Raw genomic sequence first — 17954 nt, forward strand, 5'->3', positions numbered from 1 at the left:
ACAAAGCCAATGCTTACGTTTGATAACCCTGTAGATTTATTTGTTGTTTAGTTTACCTGCTAACACATTACTAAACCTTGGTGGAGTAAAGGGCAGTTGGTTGGCTGGGATTCTGTGGCTAAGTAGCAGAATATTGTAACCATTTCAATTTTAGTGGTGTTACTTTCTTTAAGGAAGTAGAAAAAGAAGGGTAGAAAGGTGGGGGGAGGTAATGGGTCACTGCACAGAGTTTCTTCAGGAAAGGCTGAAATATTTCATATGAGGTCAAAGCTTTAAATTGTTGGTAATATTTAGTTGGGTTTTTAGTTATCACTGAAAAGTGGCTTAGTGGAACAGAAAACATATTTAAAGCATTTTCCTGTTTGAGAAAGCAGGATTATTTGTAAATGGGGAAAACGTTTCATTTTAGCTGCTAATTCAAGCTAAGATCTTAACCCATGGCTGTAAAGTTTGCAAGAGAAAAAAAAAGTACAGTTGTGTACACTTACCATAAATGTAGATGTTAGAGTGTATTCATTGTTGCAGTCATTACATTTGAGTAATCTGCCCGCAGGTTGCCCTCAGTCAGCCTGATTAACAAAGTCTTGGGTCCTGCGTCAGTTGCTGTCCCTTCTTCCATGACATTGGGTCGTCAGGGGTATAAAACATGCAGCCGACACCATTACATCAGTTTTTCTTGCCCCAGATGTCAGGTGCCCCCCAAATGGGGAGCGCAAAAAAAAAAAAAAATATATATATATATATATATATATATATATATATATAAAATGAAAACACAAAAAACATACCTCCAAACAAAAGCAAATACACCAAATAGGCTTTTAAGCATAGTAAAAGGAAGTAGAGGTATAGTAAGAGAAAAACAGGGGGCTGGTGGGAGGATAACCAGGACTGCAACAGTGAATACACTCGAACATCTACATTTATGGTAAGTGTACACAACTGTACTATGTTCTTCGTGTTTCACTGTTGCAGTCATTACATTTTGGTAGATTCCCACAGCTATGGTTGGGAGGATGGATTTATACAGCATTAGGACCAGCTATAAGGCCCTGCAAAACAGCAGTGATAAAGCCAGCTCTGGATTTAGAGAAAATTGGTAAGTGATAATGCTTGGTGAAAGTATGAACTGAACTCCAGGTAGCAGCTTCTAGACTATTAACCAAAAGTAATGCACCCAGTAGCCATCAAGGAAAACTCCACTTTATTTGAATCAAACACCAGCAAAATCCATTAGTTGTTAAGCGCTTTCATCATAGACAATGACTTCATCAGAACAAGGATAATTCACATGCTTGAAGAGGCCTATATATACACCTTAATAATGTTTTTGTTTGTGGAGCTTTTCTCTCCAGGTCTCTGCTGAAAACATTTTTTTCTCAACTCAGTCAGACACTGTAAAGCACTTCCCGTAGAGAACAAATCAAAAGCCATGTAAAACTTCTGAATTAACACAGAGCAGAAATACCTTTATAAAGAGAATAGACTACCAGTACATGCTTTAAAAGTTGCTTAACAACTAATGGATTTTGCTGGTGTTTGGTTCAAATAAAGTGGAGTTCTCCTTGATGGCTACTGGGTGCATTACTTTTGGTTACTAGTATTTTTCATGCATCCTGGAACGTTTTATCATTTGGTGAGCTTCTAGACTATCCCTGGTGGGAACACCTCTGAGAAAGGCTGCTGAAGTAGAGGCAGCCCTGGTGGAATGAGACCTGATCCCCCAGGGGATAGGTTTTCCATGGTGCTTGTAACAGAAATTAATACAATGGCTTATCCATTTAGAAATGGTTTGCTTTGAAATAGCCTTCCCCTCTGCCCCTGCAGCAAACGCTACCAGCAGTTCAGATTTTCTTTGAGATTTAGTCCTATCCAAGTAGAATCTAAGTTGTCTATGTACATCCAATGAATGCAGAATCCGCTCCCCCTTGTTCTGTGGATTGGGAAAGAAAGTTGGCAAATGAATGGACTGATTAAGAGCCACACTGGATACCACCTTGGGCATGAATGATGGATTGGTCCTGAGTGACACCCTGTCCGCATGAAAGATGATGAAAGGCTCCGCTGCCATAAAGGCCTGTAATTCAGATATCCTTCTAGTGGAAGTGATTGTTAAAAGGAAAGCTGTTTTCCAGGATAGAAATTTTAAGTCTGCAGTAGCAGATGGCTCGAAAGGAGGCACAGAATCTTTTCCATTTGTCAGCATAAGATTTTCTAGTACTAGGTCTTCTCGCCTCCAAAATGACATCCATCACAGGTTTGCTGAGGGATGCTAAGGGGGAATTTAAGTAATTAGCCAAGCTGCAAGATTCAATTTTTGGAGCCGAGGGTGCAGAATTTGGTTCTCCTGCTGAGACAGTAAGGAAGGTGTTGGAGGCAGGTGCCATGGTGAAATGTGCAACACACTGCGCAGGAGTGGGTGCCAGTGTTGGCGAGGCCAGTCTGGAGCAATCAAAATCATGTTTGGTTTGTCCTGTTTGACTTTTAGTAGAACTTTGGAGAGCAGAGCCAGAGGGGGAAAGGCATAGACTGAAAGGTTTTTCCAGCTGAAGGACAGAGCATCAACTTTCCAGGCTTTTTTGTGATGAGTTCTTGTGCAAAATTTGTCCAACTGGTAGTCCTGGGGTGAGGCAAAAAGATCTATGTCTGGGCTCCCCATTTGCATGTCAACATGTTAAAATTCAGTGGTTCCATTCATGTGGTTCCATGAGATTTCTGCTTAGTTCATCTACCAGATCAATCAGCTTTCCTGGCAGGAATTGAGCTTGTAGTTGTACTTGGTATCTCACGGCTGTGTTCCACAACGCCATGGCTACTCTGCAGAGGGGGTAGGAATGTGCACCCCCTTGCTTATGTACCACATAACCGTGGTGGTGTGGGTCTTTATCAGTAATTGTCCTGGATGAAGGTAGTCCTTGAAGGCTGTCAGAGGATTCTGCACAGCTAGCAATTCTTTTTGACTGATATGAAGGTGCATTTGATTTGGGCTCCATTTGCCTTGAATGCACTTCCCTGCCAGATGAGCCCCCCACACATAGCCTGATGTGCCTGTAGTTAGGGTTTGGGTGGCAGGGGGTGGTGTGAATGGCAGTCCCTTGTTTTGGTGGCAGGCCTCTGTCCACCATAGGAACTCTAGGTGCAGGCAAGGTATGATAGGAATCATTGTTTCCAGGCTGTGACAATGTTGACTCCATAAACTTTTTAAGTACCACTGAAGTTTCCTCATATGCAGTCTTGGATATGAAATTAGAAGAATGCAGGAGGTCATGAAACCCAAGGCTTGCAGTACTTGCCTTGCAGATAGCAGGGTTTTTGTGGCCACCTGTTTGAAGTAAGTCACCAAATGAATTTGCTTTTCTGGCGTAAGGAAAGCCATTTCGGCAGTGGTATTCAAACTTGCACCCAGGAATGTAATTTCTTTTGAGAGGGTACCAGTTGTGATTTATTTTATTGTGTACCCTAGACAAGTTAGAACCCTTTTTACAAACGCCAGATGTTTTAGAAGAATGGCCTGGTTTTCTGCCTGAATTAGACAATCGTCCAGGTATAGCTATATTTGAGTATTTCTTTGCCTGCAAAATGCAATTACTGGAGCCAGGCACTTTGTGAATACCCTGGGTGCAGTAGACAAGTCAAAGGGCAGTGCAGAGAACTGATAATGCATGCAGCCTGCTTTGAAGCATAGGTACCTTCTGCAAGATTCCCTGATTGGGATATGCAGGTAAGCCTCTTTTAAATCTAGAGTTGCCAACCAGGCATCCTTGCCTAGCATAGGAAGTAAAGTACAGTTTTGTACCTACCATAAATGTAGATGTCCGAGAGGTATGCATCTGCAGTCCTAACATATGGGTTGTCCTGCCTCAGGCAGCCCTTCAGTCGGCCGGATTCCAAAGTCTGGGTCTGGCCTCGGCTGATGTCGCACTTCACCCGACGTCATAGCTGCTGTGTATTGGGTATAAAGGCATCAGCCGACGCCATTTTCCTCAGTGTTTCTTGCCCCAGATGCCAGGTGCCCTCTAGGAAGGCTAAATTTGGATAAATGCAAATGATTCCAAACAGTAGAGAGCAAACAATATAAGAATGTATATACATATATACAAACAAATACACCATAATAGATTCCCCCAGCTAGCTACAAGATGGGTAAGTGCCCTAGGAGTACCACAGAGGGAAGGAGGGGGTAATCCTGACTGCAGATGCATACCTCGGACATCTACATTTATGGTAGGTACAAAACTGTACTATGTCCTTCAAGGATGCATCTGCAGTCCTAACATATGGGTAGAATACCATAGCCAAACTGGGGGAGGAGGTACTAAGATAATGAAGGTGTAGTTAAGATCCCTTGCAAAACAGCAGTTGCAAAACCTGCTCGGGATCTGGAGTATAAAGGAAGATTATAATGCTTGGCAAATGTATGCACGGAGCTCCAAGTAGCAGCCTCTAAAATGTCTTTGGTAGCCACTCCTCGTAGGAAAGCTGTAGTAGTGGCTGTAGCCCTTGTGGAGTGAGGTCTGATGTTTTCTGGAGTTGTCTTTCCATGAAAAGAGTAGCAAAATCTAATGCAATTTCCTATCCATTTTGAGATTGTCTGTTTTGAAATTGCTTTTCCTTGCATTCCTGTTGCATATGCTACCAGAAGCTGGTCAGTTTTTCTGTTGGTCTTAGTTCTGTCCAGATAGTAGCGTAATTGCCTGTGCACATCCAAGGTATGTAGTAGTCTTTCCCCCCTGTTCTGTGGGTTGGGGAAGAATGTTGGTAAGTGAATTGCTTGGTTCAATGATACTCTGGAGACCACTTTTGGCATAAAAGTAGGGTTAGTTCTCAAGGACACTCTATCCTGATGGAAGATAAGGAAGGGCTGTACTGCCATTAATGCCTGTAATTCCGAAACCCTTCTTGCTGAAGTGATTGCAAGCAGGAAAGCAGTTTTCCAAGATAAGAACTGTAATTCTGCTGTTGCTGCTGGTTCAAAAGGGGAAGTGTTAACTTTTCCAGCACAAAGTTAAGGTCCCATGTAGGCAAAGGTGGCTTCCTTGGAGGCTTTACATTTTTAATTCCTCTCAGAAACTGCCTGAGTAGAGGATGAGAGAAGACTGGAGGATCCATGTTGTATTCTGCTGAAATTGCTGATGCATGAATCTTAATGGAGGAGTAAGACAGGCCATTGTGGAAAAGTTCTGCTAAGTATTCCAGGATGTTAGCTATGTTTGCTAATGATACATTTTCTCCTTTTGCTGCACTCCAAATGAGGTATCTTTTCCATTTGGCTGAATAAGTCTTCCTTGTGGAGGGTCTGTGAGCCTCCAGGATAATGTCTTTAACCCTCTGAGATAAATCTGGGTTATTTTGCTTTATGTAATATTCCAAGCAGCTAGCTGTAGTGTTTTCAAGTTTGGATGAAGGATCTTGTAGTTGTTCTGTGTTAGAAGTAAAGGACATAGAGGTAGAGGCCATGCGTGTGTCCGAGACATACTCCTCAGTAGTGGGTACCAATGCTGCCTCGGCCAGTCTGGAGCTATCAGGATTATCCTTGGGTGATCCTCTTTGATCTTCAGTAGGACTTTGTGCATCAAAGGAAGAGGTGGGAATGCATATGCTGTCAGGTTTTCCCAACTGAAGGATAGGAGTCCACCTTCCAAGCAAGTGGGTGGTATGTCCTTGTGCAGAATTTCCTCAATTGGTGGTTGTGTGGGAATGCGAACAGGTCTATTTCTGGTAGCCCCCATTTCTTTGTAATGGTTTTGAAGATGTCTAGATGCAGCATCCATTCATGGGCATCCGTGGTAGTTCTGCTTAAGGTGTCTGCTAGTGAATTTTCTTTTCCTGGCACAAATTTGGCCTGGAGTTGAATGTTGAGGTTCAGGGCCACGTTCCACAGGTCCATTGCCATCCGGCATAGAGGATATGAGTGTGTACCTCCCTGTTTGTTGATATACCACATGACTGTAGTGTTGTCCGTCCTTATCAGCAAGTGACCCTGTTGAAGAAAAGGTCTGAATGTCTGGATTGCATGTTTCACTGCCAGCATCTCCTTTTGATTTATGTGTAGATTCAGCTGGTCTTGTGTCCATAGGCCTTGTATACACTTGTCCACCATGTGTGCCCCCCAGCCTAGGTCTGAGGCGTCCGTGGTGATGGTCTGGCTTGGATGAGGTTTGTGGAAAGGCAGTCCTCTGTTTAACTGACAGGCCTGAGCCCACCACAGGAATTCTTGCTTCAGGCATGGAATTATTGGAATCTGGGCTTCTAGACTGTGCTTGTGTTGAGACCATACATTCCTTAGGTACCATTGCAACTTTCTCATATGCAGCCTGGCATGCGGAATCAATATTATGCAGGATGCCATGTAACCCAGGGCTTGCAGGACTTTCCTTGCTATAAGCTGGGTCTGTGTTGTTAATGCCATGAAATAGAGTGGTAGTTGCTTTTGCTTTTCTTCTGTGAGAAATGCCATCTGATTTGATGTGTCCAGTTCTGCACCCAAGAATGTTATCCTTTGGGATGGCACCAGCCTTGACTTTTTCATGTTGACTGTGTATCCCAGGGCTTGTAGCAGTTGTATAACCTTTTCCAAATCTTTTGTTAATTTGGTCTTGTTGTCCGCTTGTATTAGGCAGTCGTCCAGGTATGGGTAAATCTGAATTCCCTGAAGCCTGCAATGAGCAATTACTGATGCCAGGCATTTCGTGAATACTCTGGGCGCAGTAGATAAGCCAAAGGGCAATGCTGAGAATTGATAATGCTCTGATCCTGCAAGAAATCTGAGGTATCTTCTGCAATCTGGTCATATAGGGACGTGCAGGTATGCCTCCTTGAGATCTAGAGTCACCAGCCAAGACTCCTTGCCCAGCATGGGAAGAAGTTGCTGTAGGGTCAGCATTTTGAATTTTGGAACAATGAGATATGTGTTCAGAGCGGACAGGTCGAGAATAGGCCTCCATTGATTTTCTTTCCTTGGTACCAGGAAAAGTCTGGAGTAAAATCCTTGTCCTTGTTCCATAGGCGGTACCTTTTCTATAGCTCTCATCCTTAGTAGGTGGTTGATTTGTCTTAGAGCGTTTGTTTTTTGGTTTGGTGGTAGGTTTGGCATTCCTCTCTTTTTTGGTAGAGTGTGGAAGTGAAACCTGTAGCCTTTGTCTATTGTCTGCAAAATCCATTTGTCTCCTGTAATGTAATGCCAGTTTACGGAAAATAAGGCTAGCTTTCCACCCAAGGGTGCTTCCAGTTGTTCCCTGGTAGGCGGTATCAGAGCCAAGTCATTGTGTCTGTCCTGTGGAAGTGGTTGTAGCTGAATCTGTGGCAGTACTTCTCTGGTTGTTAGGCTGCCACTGACGTCCCCTGTAGGCACCTCTGGATTGACCTCTGCCTCTTGGGCGCCTATTTCTGCCTCTCTGTGCTCTGGAGGTGTCTGGAAAGGACCAATTCTTCGAAGGCCAATTTCTACTAAACCTCGGAGGTTGGACCTGTAAGAAATCCTTGACTGTTTGGACAGATTTTGCTTTTTCTTCCACCTTCTTTAGCACTTGCTGTGCAGGGGAGCCAAACAAACTTTGTTTCTCCATAGGAGCATCTAGGAGCTTTGACTTAACATGGTCTGGTAAGGATTGCTCTTTTAACCAGGCATGCCTTCTAATCACTGTTCCAGTCATAGCTGATCTAAAGGAAGCCTCCAGTGCATCATAGCCACATTTTAAGGAATGATTACTGACCTGCTGAGTGTTATGTACCAAATCCTGAAGGGACTTACGGTCTATAGGTTCAGGAGAGGACAGTTTTTTATTTAGCTGGTCTAACAAAAATTCCTGATACTGAATCATGTGAAATTGACAGTTTAAGGCCCTGGCCGAAAGAGTAGCAGAAGTATAAACTTTTTTACCCCATCTCTCTAATGCTCTAGATTCTCTTTCAGAGGGGAGGGGGTTTTTGGCAGAGGCAGCTGCTACAGCTTTGGGGCCCTGTGAAATGGTTTCAGGATCTGCAATAGGAGCCTTATACAAGTGGAAGTGTGTGTCCAGGACCCTGTAATATCTGTCGGGCTTGGCAGGGGCCAGAGGGAGAGAGTTAGGGGCAGTACAGGCATCATTGTATGCATCATCAACAACTGTTAGTACTGGAGGAATGGCTAAAGGCCTATGTTGTGGTAAATGTAAAAAGGTCCTTAGCCTTTTCCTTGAATCTGAAAAATCCTGGCCCTGCCAGTGAAAATGCTCTCTCATAGCATGTAAGGTTTCCCCAAAAGAAAATTCTTCAGGAGGAGAGGCAGAAGGAATGGAGTCTTCTGCATCGGAATCCTCATAAGGAGAATATGGGCCTTCTGGAGGGTCTGAGTTTTCTGAGTCATCCGAGGAATAGTCTGTAGAAACAGGGTCCGGGGGCTCAGTTCTAGGCCTCTTCTCTGGAGGGGGTTGAGAGGCCCTGTCTGGGTGAGGTTGGGATCCCCTGATCAAAGAAATGAGATCCTCAGCCAGGCTGAGCATTTGGGAACTAGAGGTAGGCCTGTGTGAGGGGGTTTTAGCAGGCAAGGCCTTAGAAGATTTAGCTGCTTTAGCCCTAGAAAAAGCCTTGATAGACATAGATGCAGGGGGTCTAGCAGCTCCACTTGCAGGAGTAGATATGTCTAAAGGAATAGTATCTGATAAGTCCTGAATGCCTGCTACAGCAGGGAAAATTTCAGTAGCAGATTCAGCCATGCTCTGTGAGGCCTCGGCTATCGGAGGCATGCTTTCGGCCGAAGGAAGAACCGAGGACTCGGTTTCAGCCAAAACCGAGACACTCGCGGTTGGCTTAACCGTGGTTTCAGACGAAACCGCGGACCGCGAGTGTCGGTCCTTTTCCTTACGCTTTTTAGCTAATTGTGAAGTCGGAGTCTCCGACGGCATTTTGTAAGCAAAAGCGGGACCAAAAAACTCCTCTGCAAACTCCGACCGACGTCTAAGTGTCCGTCGGTTGAAGGAAGCACAGGCTAGACAAGCTGATACATTGTGGTCTGGGCCTAAGCAAGGAAGGCAGTAAGAGTGGAAATCCTTATGAGGTATTTGTTTCCCACAAGTTAAACAATTATTTACTTTTTCTGACATCGGCTGAGGCAAGAAAGAGTCCCCAACGGGGTACTTAGCTTTTTAGAAGTCTTCGGTAGTAGAGATCTCTGGATCTGACCGACCGGCACTTGCGAACAGCTTCTGCTTTGGGCACCACGCGGCAAGAAAGACTGAGGAAAATGGCGTCGGCTGATGCCTTTATACCCAATACACAGCAGCTATGACGTCGGGTGAAGTGCGACATCAGCCGAGGCCAGACCCAGACTTTGGAATCCGGCCGACCGAAGGGCTGCCTGAGGCAGGACAACCCATATGTTAGGACTGCAGATGCATCCTTGAAGGACATCTGGTAAAGAGTCAGCATCTTGAATTTTGGAATGTCCAGAAAGTTGTTTAGAGTAGACTAGACAGGTCCAGAATTGGATGCCATGATTTGTCTTTTCTGGGTACCAGGAAAAGTCTGGAATAGAAACCTTGTCCCTTTTCTTCTTCTGGTACTAGCTGAATAGCCCCCATGTTTAGGAGGGAAAATACTTGTTTCTGAGCCTCTGCCTACTGATTTGGGGGCAGGTCTGGCCACCCGTTTGGGGATGGCAGCATGTGGAAATGAAATCTGTATCCCTGGGACACTATATTTAACACCCATTTGTCCTGGGTTATAAGTTACCAGTTTCTGGAAAGAAGAGCCAGTTTTCCCCCCAAAGGGGATGCTAAGAGGTAAGTGCTTGGTAATTTTAAAGGGAAGTCATTGAGACTGTTTACCATAGGGTGGTGCCTTGTTATTTCCAGATTTGGAAGTGGAAGCACCCCATTGCTTAGTTCTGAAAGTCCTTTGGGACTGAAACCTGGTGCTTTAGGAATGTCTGGGTTTGGCTGGAGTGGCTCTGGAAGGAGCTGGAAAGGACCAGTTCTTAGTAGGCCAGTGCCTACTAAATCTAGGAGGTTGTACTTGTAAGAAATCTTTCACAGTTTGCATAGATTTAGCTTTATCTTCCATCTTTTTTAGAACTTCTTCAACGTTATTGCCAAACAGGTGGTCCTGCTGTAAGGAGCATCCAAAAGTTTTGCTTTAACATGATCAGGCAGAGATTTCTCGTTAAGCCTAGCATGCCTTCTAAGCACAGACCCAGTAAGAGCAGCCCTGCAAGAGGCCTCTAAAGACTCAAAACCACATCGCAAAGTATGTTTGCCAACTTGTTCAGCTGAATGCAATAAATCCTGTAAATCTTTATTCTCCACACAGACAGAAATCAACATAATTTTCTGTTTAAGCAGTCCCATGATATGCTGTTGATATTTTAGCATATGGAATTGACAGTTTAAAGCCCGGATTTCTAAAGTTGCAGAAGTATAAACCTTTTTACCCCATTTATCCAGAGCCCTGGAGTCTCTATCAGAAGGGGTAAGATTTTTAGCAGTAGAAGCCTTAATACCCTTGGGGCCCTGAGAAATGGTTTCAGGGTCCGCAACAGGATTTTTGAAAAGGAATTTGTGGGACTCAGGAACCCTGTAGAACCAGTCTGATTTGCTAGGGGCTGGAGGCAAGGAATCAGGGGCTATACTGGATTCCGAAAACACATCATCAACAATGTCTAGTACAGTTGGTATAGCCAAAGGCCTATGGTGAGGAAGAAGAAGGAAATCAAATGAAATACGAAAAGCAACAACTGCACACAGATTTTCAGGACCAGCAAAAACTAAGAAGGAGATATTTAATGACAACACATCCACCGACTAAGCGCTTTCACCTAAAAAGGCATCTTCAGAGTCGGTTAACACATAACAAGCACCCTATTTAAACAATTATGACAAATTAATTAATGACATCAAAATTCTAATACACCAATGAGCCAAAACCCCACTGCTTACATATTTAAAAACACATTACCTAAAGTTAAAGAACTACTGCATTGACAAAAGAAATTTCCATTCTTAAAACACCTTTCCCAGTATAACTTATCTAAACATTTGATTTATTAAATTTAAAACATAAATCCATGCTAAAAACTTTATACAATAAATAACATTAAACATTACAGGACATACATATAAAAACTTGTGATTATGTACTTCATGTTATATACAATTTGCTTTATACTTTAAAACTGGCTTGATAGATATGTAGTCATTAATGCCAGGAAATCTCATGGCATTAAGCCTCACCTGCCATTCAACTTCCAAAAGGGCCACCTTGTTACCTATGTCACCCCCTTGGTCTTCATAGATTCTATCTATGACAAAAAATAAAATTTTTTTAAAAACCTTACATTGACAACTATGTAAAAACAAAGCATTATGTTGATCTTTATTTTTTATACTACGTACATGTTCACTAATTCTATCACGCAGTCTACGTGTGGTCATACCCACGTAAAATGCATCACATGTAATACATGAAGCAACATAAACTAAATTCTTTGTATTACAATTACACAAACCCGGACAGGGTACTGTACACTCAAAACCTTTTATACATAAATGTGTACCCTCACTAATGAACCTACAACATCTACAATTACCACACTTAGACATCTTGGATTTTCTAATTCTAGGTACTTTCTCCATAATTCTTTTTAAATTTTCACCTTTACTAAACACAATTCTAGGTGTCCTCCCAATGATATCCTTAGTTGTATTATCCAAGCAATGATTCCATACATCACGTAAAGCTGTAGCAATCCCAGTGGCCTTCTCATTATATTTGAGAATGAGACATGGTTTCTCCATATCCACATGTTTATCAGTACCTTGCAAGTGCACATCACCTGTCATTTCTACACTACTTCCCAAGATAGGGGAAAAGGCTGTATTCCTTTTCCTTACCACTTCTCTTTTCACCTTCAATAATAGTTTAAGTGGATAACCCCTATCCATCAACATACCTATAAGTTTGTACATTTCCTGCTTAAATAATGTTTCATCACTTATTAACCTTGATATACGTACCATTTGACCCTTTGCCACACCTCTTTTTTGGTAATGAGGGTGGCAACTTGTGAAATGTAAAAGGGAATTAGAATAACTATCTTTCCTATACAAAGTACTAGCTAAACCTTCACCATCCTTAAAAATAGTCAAATCCAGATAGTTCACTTTATCCACACTCCATACATGGGTAAATTTCAAAAAACTCGTAGAAGAATTTATATATTCAACAAATTCAATTGCACTCATCTCATCTCCATCCCACAAAATAAGCAAATCATCGAGAAACCTATTATAAAGCACAATATTCGCACAAAATCTAGATTGAAAAATATAAGCTCTTTCCCATGCCAGTAGTACGAGGTTTGCAAAGATGGGTGCACACCGCGCACCCATTGCAACCCCAGAACACTGCTGGAAGGTTTCACCTTCAAATTTAATAAAATTATTTTTCAAAATAATTTCCATCAGGTCACATGTAAAATTAATCTTACTCTTATCAAAACTGGGACATAACACCAAACTTTCACGAAACATTTCCATACCCTCACTATGAGGAATAACTGAAAATAAATTAACAACATCAATTGTTAAAAAACAAAAAGTCCTATTACAGTTTCCTACAACCTTCAATCTCTCCAAACAATGCCATGAATCCTTGATGATATGGGCCACATCACTTAAAGTTGTTTTACAAACTTCATCCACAAATGCTGCAAGGGGCTCAGTCTTTGAGCCCCTAGCTGACACAATGGGCCTGAATTGTAACCGTTCTATGCCCTTATGCACCTTTGGGATGCCAAAGATGCTTGGAATAACAGGGTATTTGACAGAAAGAAAATCAAATTCCTGTTCAGTAATCTCACCCTGAAACAGGGCATCTAATAAATACAAATCAATTCTTCTATAGGCCACATTCATTTCATTAACTGAAACCCTTGTATATGTGCTATTGTCCTCGAGCAAAACCATCATAGATGTAGAATAATCAATTTTGTTCATCAAAACCATCCCCCCACCTTTGTCCGGTCTCATACATCTAATATTATTGGACGATCTTAATTCTTTGAGAACCACTCTCTCATGTGGGGTGAGGTTATCATCCAAAATGTCTCTCCCACCACATATTCTTCTAGCCTCAAACTCCATTAGCTTTTCTAAAGCTAAAATTTCATTACTACTTGGTGGAATAAACATACTTTTCCTTCTCAATCCAGAACAACTGTTATTAACATTTAATGAAAAAACGTCTTTTTTGTCATGGAAATAAATCTCCAAATTCAATCTCCTCATAAAGAGCTTAATGTTAATCAAAACTTGAGAAACATCTAATCTAAAACTTGGTACAAAACTGGTTCCTTTAGTAAACAATTGAAAATACACATCCCCTACTTCGATGTCAGTGTAGTTATAAATAAAAAAACCTTGCTGCTTTGTAACTTTGCAATCAACACATGAACCTGTTTGAATTGCATTTATACAGTTTCCAATAACTTCATAATTATTGCCAATGTTATCACAGTCGCAACCAGGTGATGCTTGTTCATAAACATTACCTATAGTACCAATAAAATCCACATTCAGAGCCTCATAATCAGTTGAGATATTGTGAACATCCTGCAATGTCATATATTCATCACAACAAACACCCCCCCATTATTAACACACATTAAAATGCCAGTAGGCTTTGGCTCAACACAATCATTATTGTTGTAACAATTGTTCTTGCAAGCGAAAATCACTGAAACCTCCTCGACTGGAAACCTCGTTGCCTGCCCTCCATATGTCTGTCCACCCTCGTGGATCTCTGATCCTTGTTCATAAGTCTCTCCGACCTGCGAGGGCCGGGAACCTGCTCCAAAAAAACTTCCTCCTCAAAACCATTGTCATGCATCCCTGCATTGTCACACTCTGATGTATGGAAATTACCAGAATGAAATCTAAACTGCTCCCCCTCCCCCTGTAAATAGTTATTACAAATTCTGGTTTGTTGCAATTTGTTACCTGGAGGGTAAGCATTATGATTCTGGTAATCAATTCTATCCCTTATTAACTTCTTTTGCTTTAAGGCCTTATTTTTAACCACAAATGCTTCCAAGTTCCTTAGAACCCTCTGAAATTTGGCCTCATATTGATAAAATAAGAGATCAGAATTGATGCTTTCATGCAGTTTACAAATATCCTTACGCAGTGCTGCTAATTTTACACCATTATTGTTAATGATAATATCTAACATCTCCAACCCTGTTTTGTCAAACAGGGTTACCAACTCGGAAAAGGCTCCGGTACCTTTATCAATGCCCACTGGTAACTTCCACAACCGGAGCCCCTTAGGCACTTGCTTAAGCGCCTTAAGACTGCTCCAAAAACAAGTTGTCAAGTTGCAATGCTCTGTATTTGACACAGAGCTTGTCATACCTTGAAATTTGTTCCTCCAGACTACAAAAACTCACCGATTGCAAGTCTGAATAGGAAAAACCAGAAGCATCACCAGCAAATACCAGCGCCTCGAACCATGACTGAAGGTCATGCTCTCGCCTGCCATTCAACGCTTCACCCGACAGAACTCGTGCAACAGGTCGATCCCGATTGGTCGGATTGGCGCTGACACCGCTATTCTCCCTCTGATTGGATACAGGCACAGGCACACAAGAATCCGGAATTCCACGAGCAGACGAACCACAATTCAGATTAGAACCCGATTTGCCCTTCGACTTAGAAACAGCATCGGCAAATGAACTTTGAATATTACAGTTCTGTCCTGGTGGTATGGAATCAGCCGTTGTTACAGGGGAATGCAATGTGAATAATTCCACTTGCGTGTCAGTAGGACTGACACTACTCATTCCTCCATCATTAGCATTGTCTTTTTCATAAGTTTTCAATAACTTGTTAACAACCAATGACAGTTCCTTTAAAATACTCTCCATAGTCCACGCTTAGTCCCAAAACACTGTAAACAGGGTCGCAACACAACTCCAAGTAAAAAGAGAATATGCAACCCCACAAGAGGGAAACGCACAGGTAACCAAATGAAATACGAAAAGCAACAACTGCACACAGATTTTCAGGACCAGAAAAAACTAAGGAGGAGATATTTAATGACAACACATCCACCGACTAAGCGCTTTCACCTAAAAAGGAATCTTCAGAGTCAGTTAACACATAACAAGCACCCTATTTAAACAATTATGACAAATTAATTAATGACATCAAAATTCAAATACACCAATGAGCCAAAACCCCACTGCTTACATATTTAAAAACACATTACCTAAAGTTAAAGAACTACTGCATTGACAAAAGAAATTGCCATTCTTAAAACACCTTTCCCAGTATAACTTATCTAAACATTTGATTTATTAAATTTAAAACATAAATCCATACTAAAAACTTTATACAATAAATAACATTAAACATTACAGGACATACATATAAAAACTTGTGATTATGTACTTCATGTTATATACAATTTGCTTTATACTTTAAAACTGGCTTGATAGATATGTAGTCATTAATGCCAGGAAATCTCATGGCATTAAGCCTCACCTGCCATTCAACTTCCAAAAGGGCCACCTTGTTACCTATGTCACCCCCTTGGTCTTCATAGATTCTATGACAAAAAATAAAATTTTTTTAAAAACCTTACATTGACAACTATGTAAAAACAAAGCATTATGTTGATCTTTATTTTTTATACTACGTACATGTTCACTAATTCTATCACACAGTCTACGTGTGGTCATACCCACGTAAAATGCATCACATGTAATACATGAAGCAACATAAACTAAATTCTTTGTATTACAATTACACAAACCCGGACAGGGTACTGTACGCTCAAAACCTTTTATACATAAATGTGTACCCTCACTAATGAACCTACAACATCTACAATTACCACACTTAGACATCTTGGATTTTCTAATTCTAGGTACTTTCTCCATAATTCTTTTTAAATTTTCACCTTTACTAAACACAATTCTAGGTGTCCTCCCAATGATATCCTTAGTTGTATTATCCAAGCAATGATTCCATACATCACGTAAAGCTGTAGCAATCCCAGTGGCCTTCTCATTATATTTGAGAATGAGACATGGTTTCTCCATATCCACATGTTTATCAGTACCTTGCAAGTGCACATCACCTGTCATTTCTACACTACTTCCCAAGATAGGGGAAAAGGCTGTATTCCTTTTCCTTACCACTTCTCTTTTCACCTTCAATAATAGTTTAAGTGGATAACCCCTATCCATCAACATACCTATAAGTTTGTACATTTCCTGCTTAAATAATGTTTCATCACTTATTAACCTTGAAGAAGGAAATCCCTACGCCTCTTTTTGGATTCAGAGAAATCCTGACTTTCCCACTGGAAATGCTCCCTTAAGGTATGTAAAGTTTCCCCAAAAGAGAAATCCTCAGGTGGAGAAGCAGAAGGAATGGAATCCTCTGCATCAGAGTCCTCATAAGTAGGTATGGACAAATCCAGATCATTGGAACAGTCAGAAGAAACACAGTCCTGTTCAGAAGATTCATAATCAAGTTCAATCCTAGGCCTCTTGGGGGGGGGGGTTGACTACCCCTGATTAGAGTAATTAAATCGTCAGCCATTTTGATCATTTGTTTTTTAGGCATAGGGGCCTGGACATGCAGCCAGGGCATTGATTTTTTAGACATAGATTGAGATTTAGGCCTTATTATTGAAGTTGGAGTCTGTTTAATATGCAAGTCTGTTGGCCTGAATACATCCTAAGAAGCCAGTGCCTGCTCATCGGCTCTGGACCCATCCAAGGTAGAGACATCCACGGGTTCCATATGTGAAGATCTCGTGGCATACTGGATCTCAGTAGATGCCTGCAAATCAGTAGTAGTGGGTATCAGGGGCTGCGAAAGTGCCTCACTGAGTACCGGTGAATTGGCACCTGTGTTGGGAGAAGCATTGTCGGCAGTTTGGGACCTCAATGGCCGGTCTCTTTTTCTTTGCGTTTTTTTGGTATTCCAGTAGTCGGATGGCTAATCGACATCATTTCTGGATAATTAAATCGAGAACCAAAATATTTAGAAGCAAAAATGTACCGACGAAGGATAGTGTGCCGATTAAATAAAGCTCAAAACCGACAGCAAGGTACGTCGTGGTCAGGGCCTAGGCAAGGAATACAGTACAAACGAAAATCCTTATGAGGTATTTGCTTCCCACAAGTAATGCAATTATTAACTTTTACTGACATTGGTAAGGAGCAAGAAAGTTTCCCCAACGGGGTACTTAGCTTTTAGTTGAAGACTTCGGTTCTGAAACTCGAAAATAAAAATTTCAGGAGTCAGCTGACCGGCACTTGTGAACTGCTTCGGGCACCGCGTGGCAAGAAAGACTGATGTAATAGCGTCGGCTGCATGTTTTATAGCCCTGACGACCTGATGTCATGGAAGAAGGGACAGCAACCGACGCAGGACGCAAGACTTGGTTAATCAGGCTGACTGAGGGCAACCTGCCAGCAGATTACCCAAATGTAATGTCTGCAACAGTGAAACACTAAGAACATCTAGGCTGTATTTGCTGAAAGCAGAAGATTTTTCTCATCCCCCACTTCCTGCAGTGTAATTAGGTTTTGAACACATCAGATAACGTTATGTGCTTACAAAGGAAAGAGGGGGAAGTTTTATGGCATCCCACTTACACTTCTTGGGAGCAACCCTTTAAAGCCTTAGTAAAACCTTTGTAATTTTGGGGCACTGCAAAGGCCCATGAGTTGCAAAACTTCCTTTCAGTCACTTTGTTAGCTCACATATTTTTGTAAGTTGATAGATGTGCAAATGCACAGTCTTGCCTTTAGATATCCACATCAGTTGGGTGGCAAGAATTCAGCAATACAAACAAAAAAGCTTAGTCCGGTAGAAAGAGGTAAATGATAATTTTGAGTACCCCAGAATTACTTAGAAATCTGGAGGCATGTGAAATGTTAATAATAAAAATAAAATAAAGTGAAT

General features: G+C 41.6%; 1 protein-coding gene across 1 annotated transcript in view; it reads right to left on the minus strand.

Moving 5' to 3' along the window:
- The window catches only part of LOC122814358, an 862993-nt gene that overhangs the window by 331152 nt on the left and 513887 nt on the right, over positions 1-17954 (minus strand). The window contains exons 5-8 of the mRNA XM_044086944.1: positions 15516-15579; positions 14420-14854; positions 12581-13583; positions 11561-12529 (exon numbers count right to left, since the gene is read on the minus strand). Coding sequence (XP_043942879.1) covers positions 11561-12529; positions 12581-13583; positions 14420-14854; positions 15516-15579 — 2471 coding nt within the window. The remainder of the gene's footprint in view (positions 1-11560; positions 12530-12580; positions 13584-14419; positions 14855-15515; positions 15580-17954) is intronic.

The sequence above is a fragment of the Protopterus annectens genome, chromosome 10.part0 (assembly GCF_019279795.1).
Source record: "Protopterus annectens isolate FY-2018-M chromosome 10.part0, PAN1.0, whole genome shotgun sequence".
In the NCBI taxonomy this organism is placed as follows: domain Eukaryota; kingdom Metazoa; phylum Chordata; order Ceratodontiformes; family Protopteridae; genus Protopterus; species Protopterus annectens.